Here is a 17920-nt window from a genome sequence, read left to right as displayed (position 1 = left end):
AAGTGTCACAGTCAGTTCAGTTAGCTTCCAAGAAGGCAGATTCCGTCAGGGGCAAAACAACACCACTGATCGTGCAAAGAGAAGATAGCCATCAAAGAGAACCACAAACCAACACCACAGATCGTGCAAAGAGAAGATAACCATCAAAGAGAGTACACATCGACGTGGCGCCCAGTCCAGAAAGATAGAGCGTTGCAGCACCGTTCAGCCACAGGCAGCATTTTTCAAAGCATCTTGGAGCAAAATGAACCTCTGGTGAAATCAAAAGATGCTCAGTGTTTAAATATTATATTTTGGGCCAGTGCAAAACCAAATATTCGGTTGGTGCAAAAGTAACTGAGGTTCTTGCCACTGAAAGTAATACTAAAAGTAGTAATGAAGGCCTTAAAGCAAACATGAGACATCACAGTTCAAGTCTGAATGGGCCAACAAGAAAGGGTAACATGATGGGGGAATTCAGACTGAACTGCTCAGAATATGCTCTTTGAAGACCTGATGCTGACATCAGAAGTCATTACCTGGAAGTTTGTTATAAAAACGTAATAGGGGAAGCTTGATTTCATTATTATTACCCAAGATGAATTCAGTCCTTCTCAGTAAATCTTTACTATCCTAGAATAAAATCCAGCCTTGTTACTATGGCCTACAAGGCTGTTAATAACATTTTACTTCCATTTCCCTTCCCAACTTTATCTCCTATCACATCCCTAAAGTCACTCCATCCCAGCCCATTATTTTCTGCTATTCTCTGAACATGCCAGGCTTATTTTATTATTTATTTATTTATTTATTTATTTTTTGAGACAGAGTTTCGCTCTTGTTGCCCAGGCTGGAGTGCAATGGCATAATCTCCGCTCGCCGCAACCTCCGCCTCCTGGGTTCAAGCGATTCTCCTGCCTCAGCCTCCCAAGTAGCTGGGATTACAGGCATGTGCCATCACACCCAGCTAACTTTGTATTTTTAGTAAAGATGGGGTTTCTTCATGTTGGTCAGGCTGGTCTTGAACTCCCGACCTCAGGGGATCTGCCTGCCTCAGCCTCCCAAAGTGTTGGGATTACAGGCGTGAGCCACTGAGCCTGGCCCCCAAGGCTTATTTATACTTTCAATCAGGCTGTTAATAACATTTTACTTCTATTTCTATGTTTACTTCTATTTCTACTTCTATTAACAGTTTATTGTTCCTTCTACTTCCTTTTAGTTATGAGTAATTTTCTGTGTTAACTTGACTAGGTTAAGGGATGACCAGATAGCTGCTAAAACATTATTTCTGCCAGGTGCAGTGGCTCATGCCTGTAATCCCAGCACTTTGGGAGGCTGAGGCAGGAGGATTGCTTGAGCCCAGGAGTTTGAGACCAGCCTGGGCCACATGGCAAGACCCTACCTCTACTCAAAGTTTAAAAATTAGCCAGACATAATGCTGAGTGTCTGTGGTCCCAGCTGCTCAGGAGACTGAGGCAGGATTTGCTTGAGTTCGGGAGTTTGAGGCTGCAGTGAGCCATGTTCAGGCCACTGCAGAGAGTGAGACAAGTGAATGAGACCTTCTCTCAAAAAACAAAAAAAACCCAAAACATCATTTGTGGGTGTGTCCGTGAGGGTGTTTCTGGAAGGGATTCACATTTGAATCAGTAGACCACGTAAAGAAGACCCACCCACAAAGGTGAGGGCAGGCAGGCAGGCATCATCAAACCCGTTGAAGGCCTGGATACAACAAAAAGGTAGGGGAAGGGCTGCTTCTCTCTCCTTGAGCTGGGACGTCCATCTTCTCCTGCCCTTGGATGTGGAAGCTCCTAGCTCTCAGGCCTTTGGACTTTGAAACTCTCTGTCCTCTCGGGCCTTAGGACTTGGCCTGAATTAGACCATCGGCTTTCCTGGTTCTCTGGCTTGCAGATGGCAGATTGTGGAACTTCTCTCCCTCCATAATCACATGAGTCAATACCCATAATAAATCTCCTGTTATCAATACCTCTATGTATCCCACTGGTTTTGTTTCTCTGAAGAACCTTGACTAATACACCTCCTGGGCATTCTCTAACTCCACGCTGTGCTTTATTTTTCTTCAAAGACTCATAACTCTTCTTTATTGTTGGACTACATCAGAATGTAAATTGCACAAGGGCAAAGACTTTCTCTTGTCCGTTATTATACCCCCAGCACCTAGAACAGGACCTGGTACCTAACAGGAGCTCAATTAACCTTGTTTCTCTGGCACTCCCAGAAATTTTATAAACTAAAACCCTGTGACAAATCTCTTTCTCTCTAAACTAGCTAGAGTGAATTCTGTTGTTGAATCCTAACCAATTCAGGACATGGTAAAAGAAGTGGATGTGGGAAACAATCCAAGGCTGTGAGAATCTAGGATTGGGTATCTGATGTAATGGGGACTGAAGGGCAGCATCTAATTACCATTAATGGCTGGGATGCTGGCAGATGGCCACTCAGTAATGAAACAGGTACTTATTTATTTATTTATTTATTTTTTTGAGACAGAGTCTCGCTCTGTCACTCAGGCTGGAGTGCAATGGCATGATCTTGGCTCACTGCAACCTCTGCATTCTGGGTTCAAGCAATTCTCCTGCCTTAGCCTCCCGAGTAGGTGGGACTACAGGTGCCTGCCACCACACCTGGCTAATTTTTTGTATTTTAGTAGAAACGGGATTTCACCCTGTTGCCCAGAGTGGTCTTGAACTCCTGACCTCAAGCAATCTGCCTGCCTCGGCCTCCCAGAGTGCTGGGATTACAGGTAGGAGCCACTGTTCTTGGCCTGAAAAGGGAATTTAAATAATCACCTGAGGCCATCTGGAATAAAATGCCTATTCAAGGCAAGGCTTTGGTGAACTAAGTGTGATAGAACAATATGGGGAACATAAGTAGTAACAGACATGTGAGGTGGTCTGGTTGCTTCTAACTTCACTGGAGAAATTAAAGAAAAAAAAGCACAGGTTCAGAGCTTTAATATCTTGGTTCAAGGCACAGTTAGGACGTCAGGCATTTTGATATTGACCCTAAAAGAACCCCTTACTTCTTGTTTCTGTAGGACCCACTTCACAGATCCACTGGGATCTCCATGAGATTACTACAACACTGACACAGACAATAACCCTGCAGGGTGCTCAATGACAACAAAGACTGAATTTATGTGAGGATAATTAGTTTCTCAGTTAATGAGATGAGAAGGAAAAATAGTCCAGGAATTGGAATGTGACACTTGAAAGTATTCATGTAACCAAGAGCACCCTAACTTCCTTCCAAACTTCTCTTCTCATAGGAAGTAGCCCCCAAACTTGTACAATAAGGCTGGTTCTGCCTTGCTGCAGACTCTCAGATCTCACCTGAGGCAGGTGCATTTTGTGGGGATGCCCGCTCTCTTCAAGCCTCCTCTCCCCACCTCCCCTCAAGGTCTCCAAACCTTAACTAAAGTCAGATCCCAGCATGACCCAGGGGGCCTATAACAAAGTGAAACAGAGGAAGAGGAGATTTACATAGCAAAAAGAACTACAAAATTTTGCTGATTTATAACGGGGAAAGTATGAAGAAATGGATTTCATGGGTGTTGGACCAGAGGGGAAGAAATATGACTTTAGATTGGGCTGATTATAACAATATGGGCACAACTTATTCGAGATTCTGGTTTTTTTTTTTTCTTTTTTTTGAGATGGAGTTTCGCTCTGTCACCCAGGCTGGAGTGAAGTGGCATGGTCTGGGCTCACTGCAACCTCTGCCTCCCAGGTTCAAGCAATTCTGTCTCAGCCTCCCGAGTAGCTGGGATTACAGGCACCTGCCACCACGCCTGGCTAATTTTTTTGTATTTTTAGTAGAGACAGGGTTCCACCATGTTGGCCAGGATGGTCTTGAACTCCTGACCTCAGGTGATCTGCCCTCCTCGGCCTCCCAAAGTGCTGGGATTACAGGCATGAGCCACTGCGCCTGGCCCAACTCTTCTTTATGCTGTAATTTAGTCGTTGGGTCCCTTCATTATCTCACCATCCCATGGCTCAATCTGCATTCACTACATCGACCATCTTTTTTTTTTTTTTTTTTTTTTTTTTGAGACAGAGTCTCGCTCTTGTCACCCAGGCTGGAGTGCAGTGGTGCCATCTCAGCTCACTGCAATCTCCGCCTCCTGGGTTCACACCATTCTCCTGCCTCAGCCTCCTAAGTAGCTGGGACTACAGGTGCCTGCCACCACGCCCGGCTAATTTTTTTGTATTTTTTAGAAGATATGGGGTTTCACTGTGTTGGCCAGGATGCTCTTGATCTCCTGACTTTGTGATCCACCCACCTCGGCCTCCCAAAGTGCTGGGATTACAGGCGTGAGCCACTGCGCCCAGCCACATTGATGATCTTATGCCCACACACCAGTTATTTATCCTACGTGTTTCCTCTAATAAACAATAGTCCAAAAGGCTTGGTATGTATACTAGCTGGTTGTTTATCTCTGTTTGCTATTCACTGGACTTAGGCCTTTAAAAATACTCTCTGGCCTGTTATTTAAATAGATTTTAGGAAGAGAGTACAAGTAGATGAATGCTTTAAATTAATCATTGTTATCTAGAAGTACCCAACATTTCACAAAAGAGCAGCATATTCTAGATTGTTCCTATTTGCATTACTCCATGCATAATAGATTGAAGTCTCAGGGCTGACCCAAAGCACTACTGAACACCAGCAGTGCTAACCACATTTGTAAAACTTAAGAGTGCAAAGTGGGATAGTTCAGAGGTCCCTGGCATTGCAAAACACATATTCAACAGAGGAGCTGCTTGAACATGCCTTGCTCTTTCTTGTGTCTGTGCACTCCGCCAGGGGTGTCCATCTGGCCAACTCCTCTTCCTTTTCAAAGCCCAAATGCTGCCTTCTCTGCAGTATCTCCCTCACTTCCCGGGGTCAACAGATGTTGGAGTTGCTTCTCTTGTGCATCCCTTGCATCAACATTAACCCAATCAACATAACCATTTGTAGTTGTTACTTTGAATATCTGTCTCTTCATCACATTTTAAGCTTCTTGAGGGCAGGACTGTATCATTATAACTGTATCCTCTGCACCAGTGTAAAATGCTCCATGAAATATTTTTTGAGCGAAAGAATGCTAGGCATAAGGAAGCCATTAAGATCAATGAGACATGAAGTATGCCCTCAAAAAACTTATACTCTAGTGAGAGACAGTATGCACATAAAAACATATACGGTATAAGTACCAAGTACCACAACAGGGATGAAAATAAAATTCAATGGGGATTCAAAGGAAGGAAGAAATTCCATCCAGATGAAGGAAACTTAGAGATGTTACAAATATCTAGGATTTCACATTTTAAAGATTATGATAGGCCAGGTGTGGGGACTCATGCCTGTAATCCTAGCACTTTGGGAGGCTGAGGCAGGTGGATCACCTGAGGTTAGGAGTTCGAGAGCAGCCTGGCTAACATGGCAAAACCCTGTGTCTACTAAAAATACAAAAATTAGCCGGGCATGGTAGCGGGTCCCTGTAGTCCCAGCTATTTGGGAGGCTGAGGTGGGAGGACAGCTTGAGCCCAGGAGGTAGAGGCTGCAGTGAGCCGAGATCGCCCCACTGCACTCCAGCCTGGGCGACAGTGTGAGACTCTGTCTCTAAATAAATAAATAAATAAATATTATGATAGAGACAGTGAAGGTGAAAAAGGCTAGAACCTTCTAGATTAAAATGAGAAGAACATGAGCTAAGTCTATAGACAGGAAAGCTTAGGATACAAGTAGGGAAGAGAAAGATGTTCAAGTCAATCAAACTGGTGTATGCATTGAATGTTTTATAATAGTTTCAGGGCCTTGAACAATACATGAAGTAAGCATAAATTTCTAACTTCATGAAAATGTATGTTAATTTATAAATTAATTTATAGAATGGCTGAACATATCTGTCTTCTAAGTCAACATACAACATCCTATTTAGTGCAGGATAAAGTTTAACTATGAATTAATATACCATTTTAATTGTTTTTATATTAATTTTTATTTTAAAAGTAATATATGTGCATTCACAGAAATTTGAGAAAATTTGAGAAAACTCAAATTTTCAATTATACTTAACATTCTAGTATGTTATCTCATTTTTTCATATATCATCCCAGGAACATTTCCCCAGGACATTAACTATTGTTCTAAAGCATGCTCTCTAATGGGCTGGCTGCATATTATACTATTGTATGGATGGATATACCAAAATGCCTGTAACCAATTCTTTACTGTTGGAAAATTAGGGGAGTCCAATATTTTTGTTATAAATAATGACGTATTGAACATTCATATGTATAACTTTTGCCCTCATCTGATTATTTTCTTACTATAAATTTCTCTAAATGGAATCTCTTGATCAAAGGATGAAAACAGTTAAATTTTTTTCATACATATTGCCAAATTGCCCTCCTAATGGCACTCTCTCTAGCCATCAATGAGGAGGTCTGATTCCCTGACTGTTGATAAGACTGGGTATAATAATTTTTGAAAAATCTTTGCCAAATTTAACAGATGAGAAATGGTACCTTGCTAAAAAGTTTTGAATTTCCTTGATTAATAGGGAAGGATAAGCATGTTTTCTTAGGTGTACTGGTCATTTCCTTCTCTTTTTTTTTTTTTTTTTTGAAGACAGAAGTCTTCAAAAAAAAAAAAAAAAAAAAGAGAGATGGGGTCTCACTCTGTCACCCAGGTTAGAGTGCAGTGGCATGATCTCTGCTCACTGCAGCCTCCACCTCTTGAGCTCAAGTGATCCTCCTACCTCAGCCTCCCAACTAGCTGGGACAACAGGCTAGGTTAATTTTTGTAGTTTTTGTAGAGATGGGTTTCACCATGTTGGCCAGGCTGGTCTTGAACTCCCAAGCTCAGCTGATCCACCTGCCTCAGCCTCCCAAAGGGCTGGGATTACAGGCATGAGCCACTGCACCCAGCCTCCTTCTCTTTTTTAATGATTTGCTTCCCATGTTCACTGGAAGGTAAGGTGAGGCTCCTTTTCTGTGTGTGCTCTGTTCAATGCTGTAGACTTTGCACTGGCTGGGTGCACAGTCTACATTTATGAAAGTTTTTTTTGAATAAATATATTTATTAATTGGATGTTAACCTTTTAAAAAATGTTATTTGTAAAATCTGCATAGGTAGACATAAAATTTATTAATTCTGGCAAATAGTTTACCCAATATCTCATTTCTATTTTAGTTTTGTTTATGGTACTTTTTTGTCAAAGGGAGTCTCTTAAACTACTGTGATTTAATATTTGACAGTTAAAAGTCCCTTTTTTCTCGATTTAGTCTTTTTCAAATTTAAAAAAAAACCCTATTGGTATTCTGATTAGAATTTTGTTTAATAAACAGATAAACTGTAGAGGCAATATTTTTATAATCATGAATATTTCCATTTAGAAACATGTTCATTTAAATAAAATCCTTACATATCTCAGTTTTGTAGTTGTCTTCATGCAGAGTCAGAACAACTCTTTCTCTTTATTCCTAAACTTTTGTTGTTGTTAATACTTGAATGGGATCCTTCTCCACTAATTTTTTTTTTTTTTTTTTTTCTTGAGACAGAGTCTTGCTCTGTCACCAAGGCTGGAGTGCAGTGGTGTGATCTCGGCTCACTGCATCCTCCGCCTCCTGGGTTCAAGCAATCATCGTGCCTCAGCCTCCCGAGTAGCTGGGACTACAGGCACCCACAACCACACCCAGGTAATTTTTATCTTTTTAGTAGAGACAGGGGTTCACCATGTTGGCCAGGCTTGTCTAGAACACGTGAGTTCAAGTGATCCACCTGCCTCAGCCTCCCAAAGGCATGAGACACTGCACCCAGCCATTCTCTGTTAGATTTTCTAAAGTGCTGTTTGATACAAACGCTGTTAATTTTTGCATGTGGAATTTGTCGTGTTATAGGGGTCGCTGTACTGAATTCCATTGGTTTTAATAACTCTTTAGGTGGTTCTCTTAGATTTTGTAGATCAGTAATATCTTGCGAATAATGACAATTTTATTTCATTTCCAAAAGCTATGTTTTGTTTTTCTTATTACATTACATTGGCTAGAGTTCTCAGAACAACGTTGCATTATAGTGGTGACAGCTGACATCCTTGTCTTGTTTCCTCACTTTAATGAAAGTTCTTTTAGTTTTACCATTGAGTATAAAATTGGCAGTTGATATGAAGAGGGGTGTGTGTGCCAACACTTTGGGAGGCCGAGGCAGGTGGATCATGAGGTCAGGAGTTCAAGACCAGCCTGGCCAAGATGGTGAAACCCCGTCTCTACTAAAAATACAAAAATTAGCCGGGCATGGTGGTGTGTGCCTGTAATCCCAGCTACTCGGGAGGCAGAGGCAGAGGCAGAGAACTGCTTGAACCCAGGAGGTGGAGGTTGCAGTGAGCTGAGATCGCGTCACTGCACTCCAGTCTGGGCAACAAAGTAAGACTCCATCTCAAAAAAAAAAAACTATTCTTTTAATCCTAGATGCTAGGGATTAAAAAAAAAACATCAGGAAAGGATGTTGAATTTATCAACATTTCAAATTTTCAAATTTATCAATTGTACATTTTTTTATCTTATTAGTGAATTATATGAATAGGTTTCCTAGTATCAAACCATGGTTCATTCCTTGAACTCAGATAATCCAATACATAATTTAGCCTCAAATTCATTTTGATTTTATATCTGCGGTAGGTTTTTCTCCTAATTATAACTCCTATAGGTAAATCATTGTTTGCCTTTTGAAGACATCCTGAGACTGGATGGGGTAGCCAGATGCATTGTGGTAGAAAGGGGAATTGTGGCTGGGATTTGAAATTTGCCATGGTTAATTCCACAGAAAATGAAACTGAGAACTGGCTGTACAGAATTTCAGTTTCCAGATTACTTACCCATTTGGGTTTCTTTCCAGCTCATTTAAAAGTGTATGATCACAGTATTCAAAAACTAAATGCATTTTCCTTTTTCTCCTGAACACCTCGATGAGGTTCACAAGATTTGGATGTTTTAATTGCTGTGAAAGAATTGAAATGCAAAGTTAAGTGATCTGTTACTAGTAAGAGCTTCTACCCAGACCCCTTAAAGAAACTTAAAGTTGGAAGAAATTTAAGATTCATCCAATGTACCTATAATAAGTGGTAACAAAATTGCTTGAATCTCTCTGGTGATAGCAAGTAAAATATGTAACTTAAAATACTGCAATAAAACAAAAAACACTTTATGTATTTTATGGAAATTCTATATATACAAGTCATAAAATAACCTGAGTAGAAAATTGAGGAAATGAAATTATTGAGTAAGGACTATAAAAATAATCAATATCCACTCAGCTTACATATTGCCATGGATTTTATGGATTTAAATCCAGTCTGGATTCTAGTGTTGGCTCCCAGTAATACTTGTTCCTAACCATCAAATCGGAATAAACTGTCTATTCTAGAAGTCCCCACAATTAGTCTGTGTTTTAAATTTACTTATTATATTTTCAGCATTGTTCTTTGATTCTGTCGTTCTCTCTTATGCATAGATATTTTGTGTGTTAAATTCTATTCCCAAACTGACGCATTTCACAAGACAGCCTCTGTTTAATATCGCAAACCCAAGGAAAAATGCTGATTAGGTAGGACAGACCATCACTACAGCGATTAGATAATTTTATCTTCCAAACTAGGGTAATGGGTAGAAGCCAGGACTATCGTAGGCAAACCAGCACATATGGTCACTCCGTCTGTAACTAGGGTGACCACATAATTCAGCATACACACCAGGACACTTTTTTTTTTCCTCGCTCTGTCGCCCAGGCTGAAGTGCAGTGGCGCCATCTCGGCTCACTACAACCTCCGCCTCCTGGTTCCAAGTGATGCTCATGCCTTAGCCTTTGCTGTAGCTGGGACTACAGGTGGGTGCTACCACGCCTGGCTAATTTTTGTATTTTTAGTAGAGACGGGGTTTCACCATGTTGGACAGGCTGGTCTCACATGGACAGGCTGGTCTCAAACTGCTGACCTCAAGCAATCCATCTGCCTCGGCTTCTCAATGTGCTGGGATTACAGGCGTGAGCCACTGGGCCTGGCCACACCAGGACACTTTTGAAAGGGGATGTGAACCAGGCAGGACACTGGGACAAAAACTATAAAGCAGAACTCTCTTGGGCAAATCAGGATACATGATCACTCTTATTCCTAACCCAACTTCCCTGTTGTTTTCCCAGGATAGTAGACAAATCAACTTTCCAAACTCTCTACCATTTACCCAGAAAGATACAGAGAGAGAACACAGCATTTTGCATATAGTAGAAGCTCAACAAATAGCAGGCCCAGTAGAAAGTTTTAGGTACAGAGACTCACAATGCATGCCTCTACCTCAGTATCTATTAACGTAAGCATGGCTTGATCAAAACAAATGTCACCCTAAAACTGTGTGCCTGCTGCTCCACAGCTGGGGAAAAGAGAATCCATTATACATTAGAAATATGCCCAGGCTGAGGCAGGAGGATCGCGTGAACCTAGGAGTTCGAGATCAGCCTAAGCAACATACTGAGACCCCATCTCTCTAAGGGAAAAAAAAGAGAGAAGCCCAAAGCACCAAACCAATTTGTTTTCTATGTGTTCCACTGCCTAAAAGAGCAGAAAGGCAAAGAGTGGAAGAGACTAGGTCATCTAAAAAGCCAGTGGCTTTGTGCTGCTGCAAAACCACAGTATGGAAGCAAAGCAGGATCTCTACTAGGGGAGTAAAAGATTTACAGATACTACAGTTTGATGCAATGTCAAGGTTAAACCTGGTCCAATCTCCTGTCTTTGGGTAGGTCAGCAATTTATACCGCCTTTGCAAATGAAGTTAACCTAGTCCAGGAAAACAGTAACTTGCCTAAAGAAAAACAGGTAGTAAGGACAGAGAGGCAAGCAATTTAAATAACAAGACTATGTGAGGAAAGGAAGGTCGATTGATCACAGAAGGAGCTGTTCAGGACATACATGGACACAACATACCAAAAGCAGAAAGATGGACGTTCTGACATTCTGAGGGCCTTCATCAGAGACCAAGCTGAGTCGTAATCAGGCTAGTTTTTACCTTACAGCCTCATTCTCCAGTTGGGCACTTGTAATGCAGAAGGTACTACCTGAGCATTAACTTTATCTGAAGACTTGGGACGGAGAGGCTGACAGGTAAAAGCATTATTTTTATTGGAAAGCCACACTGCTTGGTTCAGACCCGCCCTGCAGCTTAGCTCAGTGAGGGTGCCAGAGCTGGCTAGCTGACCGGCGCGCCCTCTGCTGGCTGAGAGGTAAGAGTGAACTTTTTTTTTTTATCATGATGGATGTGTTCCTGAAGACTGTATCAAGTTATATTTCAAACAAAACCCTAGTATGTATTAGTTGAGGAAACCTGTGGGAAATAATATTTGAAAATGAGAGAAAACATGATAATTATTAGTGATAATTATTATCCTCCCTTACAAACTGAATTTCTGGGGATTTTCTAAAAACAGACGACGTGTCAAAAATGAAGGTTGCCTGTGTGTCCTTGAAATCCCAGGGTCTTGTTACATAATGTGTAGCCCACAAACCAGCAGCTTCCGCACTCCCTGCGTACTCAGAAATGCAGAATCTCGGGCCCACCCCAGACCTCCCAACTCAGAATCTGCATTTCAACAAGGTCCCCGGGGATTCCAATGCATATTAACAATTGAGAAGTGCTGCCCCAGACCTCCGTTTCCTCTGCGGAAAATATGGTTGTTAGATAAGAAGCATCTCTAAGGTCGCTTATAGTTCTAAAACTGTAAGATATTTAGCGTAAGAAAAAATTTACGTTGAGAACTTAGGAATCTTACATGTCAAATCTTATCAGAGTGAAAACAATTATAACAAAAACCTTTATGTAAAAAATGTGTACGTTACCGGGGGTGCTATTCAGTATGTCTAAGAACCTGGGGTGCAGTGCAGGCAGGAACCAACGCATGTCGAAGCCTACCAGGGCATTGGTGCGGTCCTGTGGGACTGACTCTCTGTGCCAGGAGGTGCTCTTTTAGTTGCTGGTTGGTAGGGGAAGTATTTGGAGGGATATCCAGAGGAGGGCCAGGGTTGGGGGCGAGCGTAAACACTGGGGTGAGTGGACTTAGGATATTTACTAACAAGAATAAAAGTTCTTTTCAGTATAACAATCTATAGCTGTATTCATACACAGACAAAATCAGAGTGGCCAAAGTCCAAAGTGATAATCAACTTATTACCCAAAGGTGCTGATACAAAGGATTTTAAGTCCAATGGGGGAAAAATAACTTTAAAATTCTTTGCAATTTTAACATGCATATTTCACTCAATTCCATGATATTTTACATATATATAAAGTTAACTTACCTTCAACATACGTATTTCTCTTAGTGCTATTTTCTTAACAACAGGATCATCTTCAGATTCCACAAATTTTTTAATAGCTACTACTTGTCCAGAGGTTTTGTTTCTGCATTTGAATACAACCCCATAAGACCCTTCTCCAGTCTTAGCTAATTTTTCACACTTTTCCATTATAGCTGAAGTGACTTAAATTATTGTATCGATTGACTTGCAGTACAATGCTGCACCTGGAAAATAAGGTAGACTTGCCTTAATCAAGCTATAAAAGACAATGTTCTCACAGGTTATATACAACCAATTTGTCCACATGCCAAAGGTTTATATTCATCAATTAATTGGAAATCCACTTAAAAATATTTGGATATTATTTTGTTAGCTTAGTTTAGTCCTCTGCAGCTCTTCCAGCTATCAAAAGATTTCATATGCTATTTCTGACAATGGTTCTATGTTGACCTCAGTTGAACTAAAAGAATTTGTGGAAAGGAAACTTATCCCATCTATTGTTTCCATTATCCTCAAGCAAACAACTGAAATATGATGCTGTAAAATCCAGCTGAAGGAACATTTCATACTCTGGAATATGCTGTTTATCTTTTCTCTTCTAACCCAAGTGCATACACAATGACTAGGAGGAGTTGTGTAAGAAGACATGGTACAAAAAGTGCTATACTTCCACCTGGTGGAGAGAAGAAAGAGCGTGGGCCATTGAACAAAGCAGCCTTTAAAAACAATAACAGGCCAGGCACAGTGGCTCAAGCCTGTAATCCCAGAACTTTGGAAGGCCAAGGTGGGCGGATCACCTGAGGTTGGGAGTTCAAGACCAGCCTAACCAATATGGAGAAATCCCATCTCTACTAAAAATACAAAATTAGCCAGGTGTGGTGGCACATGCCTGTAATCCCAGCTACTCAGGAGGCCCTTGAACCCAGCTGAGATTGTGCCATTGCACTCCAGCTTGGGCAACAAGAGTGAAACTCTGTCTGAAAAACACAAAACAATAACAGAATCCTTTTAGGGTATTTATTGCTCCTAGCTTTTATTTTCATGGAAGAACAGATTCTTAAGTTCTTAGCCCCAAAAGAAAATAATAAACACAAAGAAAGCATTCATTCTTATGAATTCTTTCACATCTCTAGTGATTTCTATGGAAATACTGGGTTTTTCTGTTTTGTGTCATCCATTCTTGAATGAATGTTTTGGTGACCGAATTAAACATTACATGATGACTAAGGCCAACATATTTAAATAAATCAGTCTAAGAATTAAAAATAGAAAAATTCTAATTAGTCTCAAAAACCCCACCCCACTTTATCCAGCAGAATCTTGTTAATATAACCTAATAACAATTACAATAATAATGGCACTTAACATTGTTCTATACAAATTACATAGAATGTGCACAAATATTCTATGAAGTAGGTGTTATTTTTATCCAATTATACAGATGAGAAAAGACACAGTGAAAGTAATACAGAATTAGAACCCACGGAGTGAGATTTCAAAGAACACAATTTTAATCACTACATTACACAGCCTCTCAGTTAAGTGCAAAAGAATGCATAATTCAGCCAGGCATAGTGGCTCACACTTGTAATCCCAGAACTCTGGGAGGTCGAGGCAGGTGGATCACCTGAGGTCAGGAGTTCGAGACCAGCCTGGCCAACATGGTGAAACCCTGTCTCTACTAAAAACACCAAAAAATTACCCGGGTGTGGTGGCACAGGCCTGTAATCCCAGCTACTTAGGAGGCTGAGGCAGGAGAATCGCTTGAACCCTGGAGGTGGAGGTTGCAGTGAGCTGAGATCGCACCACTGCACTCCAGCCTGGGCGACAGAGCAAGGCTCCATCTCAAAAACAAAAACAAACAAACAAACAAACAAACAAACAAACAAAAAGAGTGTATAATTCGAAGAACCACTTTATCCAGGTCTTGGTATTAACAAAATGTCAAGTGAAAAAGTTGACTACTTGTAAATTTCTCTTGTTTCAAATGAGTACACATTTTTTAAAACTTCTCTAATAATATTGTCTTTTCCAACTACAGATTATCTCAATGGTGAAAGAAATAATCTACTTCCACTTGCCACCATAAAAATATACAATGGAGAAAAATGTTTACCTGGATATAATGACTACTGACATACTATTTTTTACAGTGCTGCTTTTTTGGGGGGGAATGAATTCGATTTCCTCTCTTATTAAAGAAAGAAAATTCAAGCATACACACTCAAGTAACACATGGAAAATCCATCACAGATTATGTTCTGAAAGCCCTATTAGTTATACTGTATTTTTACCTATGTATTATTTTAAAGATATTTAGATGTGAGCATGCATACATTTGCATAGTAATAGATGGCTGGAAAGAGAGTAGGAGAAACTGGGAATTTGCTTTAGAAAGTTATTGGCATCTGGCTGGGAGCATTGGCTCATGCCTGTAATCCCAACACTTTTGGAGGCTGAGGTGGGAAGATCACTTGAGCCCAGGAGTTTGAGGTTACAGTGAACTATGATTGTACAACTGTATTACTTCCTGGGTGACAGAGTGAGACCCTGTCTCTAAAATAAAATGAGATAAAGTTATTGGTATAAAACTTTATAGATTTGTTAATTTAACCTACTTGATAAGTACTACAGTCATTGGGGGAAACTATAAATATGACAAGAAGCTTAATTATGAAGTTTTAATGTATGCATTATTTTATTATTTCCCTCTAGGTAGTTGATTTGATCTATTGATGTATGTTTTTTCTTTTTTCTCAACAGATTCAGTAACGACTGATTCCTCAGACTAATATTTAGATCTCATAATCACATCAACCAAACTGCTAAATACAATAAAATAAAGCTCCAGGAAATAGTACTTCACCTAGTAACCACTCAATATTTCTGTTTTCAAAAGTCCTACTATATGTTCATGGAAAATGAGTCTGAGTATGCAAGCAGGAATTAGACCAATTCCTGTAAATTCCTTTGTGGAATTTACAGCTCTAATTCCAGCTTACTAGGATTATAACAGAGTTTCTGGAGGCAGCAATTCCTACTCTCTTATTTGAGATCCAGACCAACTATCCAAATGCTTGATGAGTATCTCTACATGAATGGACAGAATCATCTAAAAATTGGAACATTCTAAACCAAATGCCTTCTCTTCTTTCTTATCCTCTGTCCATACCCAATGTTCACAAACATGCTCCACGTTATGCCTAAATGGCTTGTCAAGGTACATGTGGTGGGGGGCTTTGAGGTAGCCAAGGACAGTGACTGCTGCCTAAACCTAATCTCTTCATACATCTTCCACAAAGCAATACAAATCAACCAGGACAAATAAAACCACATAAATCCAATGCCTTCAATATAACAAGAAGACACAGGACTCTACAAACTTAGGTAGAAAAGCAAAGCCTAGCTGGGCGTGGTGGCTCACGCCTGTAATCCCGGCACTTTGGGAGGCTGAGGCGGGCGGATCACGAGGTCGGGGGATCGAGACCATCCTGGCTAACACGATGAAATCCCATCTCTACTAAAAATACAAAAAATTAGCCAGGCATGGTGGCACGCGCCTGTAGTCCCAGCTACTCAGGAGGCTGAGAAAAGAGAATTGCTTGAACCCAGGAGGCGGAGGTTGCAGTGAGCCGAGATCGTGCCACTGCACTCCAGCCTGGGTGACAGAGTGAGACTCCATCGCAAAAAAAAAAAAAAAAAAAAAAAAAAAAAAGAAATAAAAAGAAAAGAAAAGAAAAGCCTAAATTCTGGAGGGGTTATCTCTTGAGCTCCCACTGTAAACCTTGGCAGAACGCAAAGATATGAGAGGGGTGAGATCTAAAAAGCTGTAAGAAAGACAGAAGAGTAAAAGAAGGGCCTAAGAAAGACTTAAGATCACCTCCTTCCCAAAGAGAAAACACATCACAAGTGTAAAAATACCCTAAGAGTGTCCTGGTAGATCAGAACACTCACTACAAGGAAGGGGTGTAAAAGTAACATGGGTCTCAAGGTGGCACTAGTCAGTGTGGCACCATTTTTGGGGAATAAAAGGACAAGAGGGAAGGGAAAGACATCTGTTGGAGACTGGACAGTGAAGGGAAAAAGAAGCGAGAAGGATACATTTGGCATCTTGCAAGACAAAAGAGAATTCTGAATTGAAGGGCATGCGAATCCTCCCATCACCACTAAGACAGGGAAAAAGTGTCATCAATGAAAGAAACTGCGCTTTACTACAGTGACAGAAAACACTCTCTTGGCCTAGGATGATAGTCAGTTACTAACAGCCAAAACCTGCCCAAGAAATGAAACAGGGGAAAGCCGTCCCCATACATGCTATTATTGTCAGAAAAAAGAAATGAGAACCCAAAAATTTCAGTTAATGAAAATCATTTACAAAAAAAACCACACAAAATCTAACCATGAAGCAAAAGAAAACTAACACAAACACTCCAAACTGATTTAAATATCCTCTCATAATTTGGAGATATGAAAAAGCCACAATGAATCAGATATTCAAATCACAAGTGGACAAAAATTATTTAAGAAGACATATATATATATATAAATTTTATTTTTACTTTTTTTTTTTTTTTTTTTGAGACAGAGTCTCGTTCTGTCACCCAGGCTGGAGTGCAGTGGCACGATCTCGGCTCACTGCAACCTCTGCCTCCCGGGTTCAAGCGATTCTCCTGCCTCCGCCTCCTGAATAGCTGGGACTACAGGCGCGTGCCACCACTCCCGGCTAATTTTTGTATTTTTTAGTACAGGTGGGGTTTCACTGTGTTAGCCAGGACGGTCTCGATCTCCTGACCTCGTGATCCACCTGCCTTGGCCTCCCAAAGTGCTGGGACTACAGGCGTGAGCCACCGCGCCCGGCCTATATTTTCACTTTTTTCTTTTGGCTATTGATGTGTAGATTTGGATAAAAAGACATAAAAAGATAGTTGATTGAACTCAGAAAAGAATTATCAGAAAAAGACAAAATCATCTCAGAAATGACTAAATTATGAGATGCTGATAGGAGAAGAGATTCAAGTGAAAATTTGATTGGGGCATTAAAGAAAGGCAGAACAGTAATTATGAGAATTAAAATGAAGAAAAAAAGGTAAAAGTTTAGACAGAAAGTTGAAATGGAGACAGGAAAAGAAGTCCCAAAGTATGTATAACTGGAGTCCCTGAAGAAGACAAAACAATGAAACAGAATCAATAGTTGAAATAATAATCCAATAAAATTTTTTGGAAATAAAATAAAATCTAATTATATCTATTGAAAAGGCCCATTAGGTAGTTGGGAAAACTGACCCAGAACAATGAACTCCAAGACATGTTTGAATAAAACAATCAAAGATAAAGAGAATACTCTCTGAGCCTCCAGACAAAAAGATTAAATAAGTGTGAGAGGATTAGAGTGACATCAGACTTATCAAGAGCAATATACATTACAAAGTAACAGTGCAGCAGCATCTTAAACTCAAGGGAAAATGAAAACCAAGGATTTTATATTCAGCCAAGGTGTGTCCTTCAAGTGCAAAGCTGTAGATAAACATTAAAAAAAATTTTTTTTTTTTTGAGACAGGGTCTTGCTCTGTTGCTCAATCTAAAGTGCAGTGGTGC

General features: G+C 40.3%; 1 protein-coding gene across 1 annotated transcript in view; it reads right to left on the bottom strand.

Moving 5' to 3' along the window:
- The window catches only part of CDKL4 (cyclin dependent kinase like 4), a 64621-nt gene that overhangs the window by 38025 nt on the left and 8676 nt on the right, over positions 1-17920 (bottom strand). The window contains 2 exon segments of the mRNA XM_055108036.2: positions 8861-8982; positions 12326-12549. Coding sequence (XP_054964011.1) covers positions 8861-8982; positions 12326-12493 — 290 coding nt within the window. The 5' untranslated portion in view covers positions 12494-12549.

The sequence above is a fragment of the Pan paniscus genome, chromosome 12, assembly GCF_029289425.2.
Source record: "Pan paniscus chromosome 12, NHGRI_mPanPan1-v2.0_pri, whole genome shotgun sequence".
NCBI classification, from domain to species: domain Eukaryota; kingdom Metazoa; phylum Chordata; class Mammalia; order Primates; family Hominidae; genus Pan; species Pan paniscus.
The sequence above is the reverse complement of the archived record's forward strand: the minus strand, read 5'-3'. Positions and strand labels throughout refer to the sequence as shown.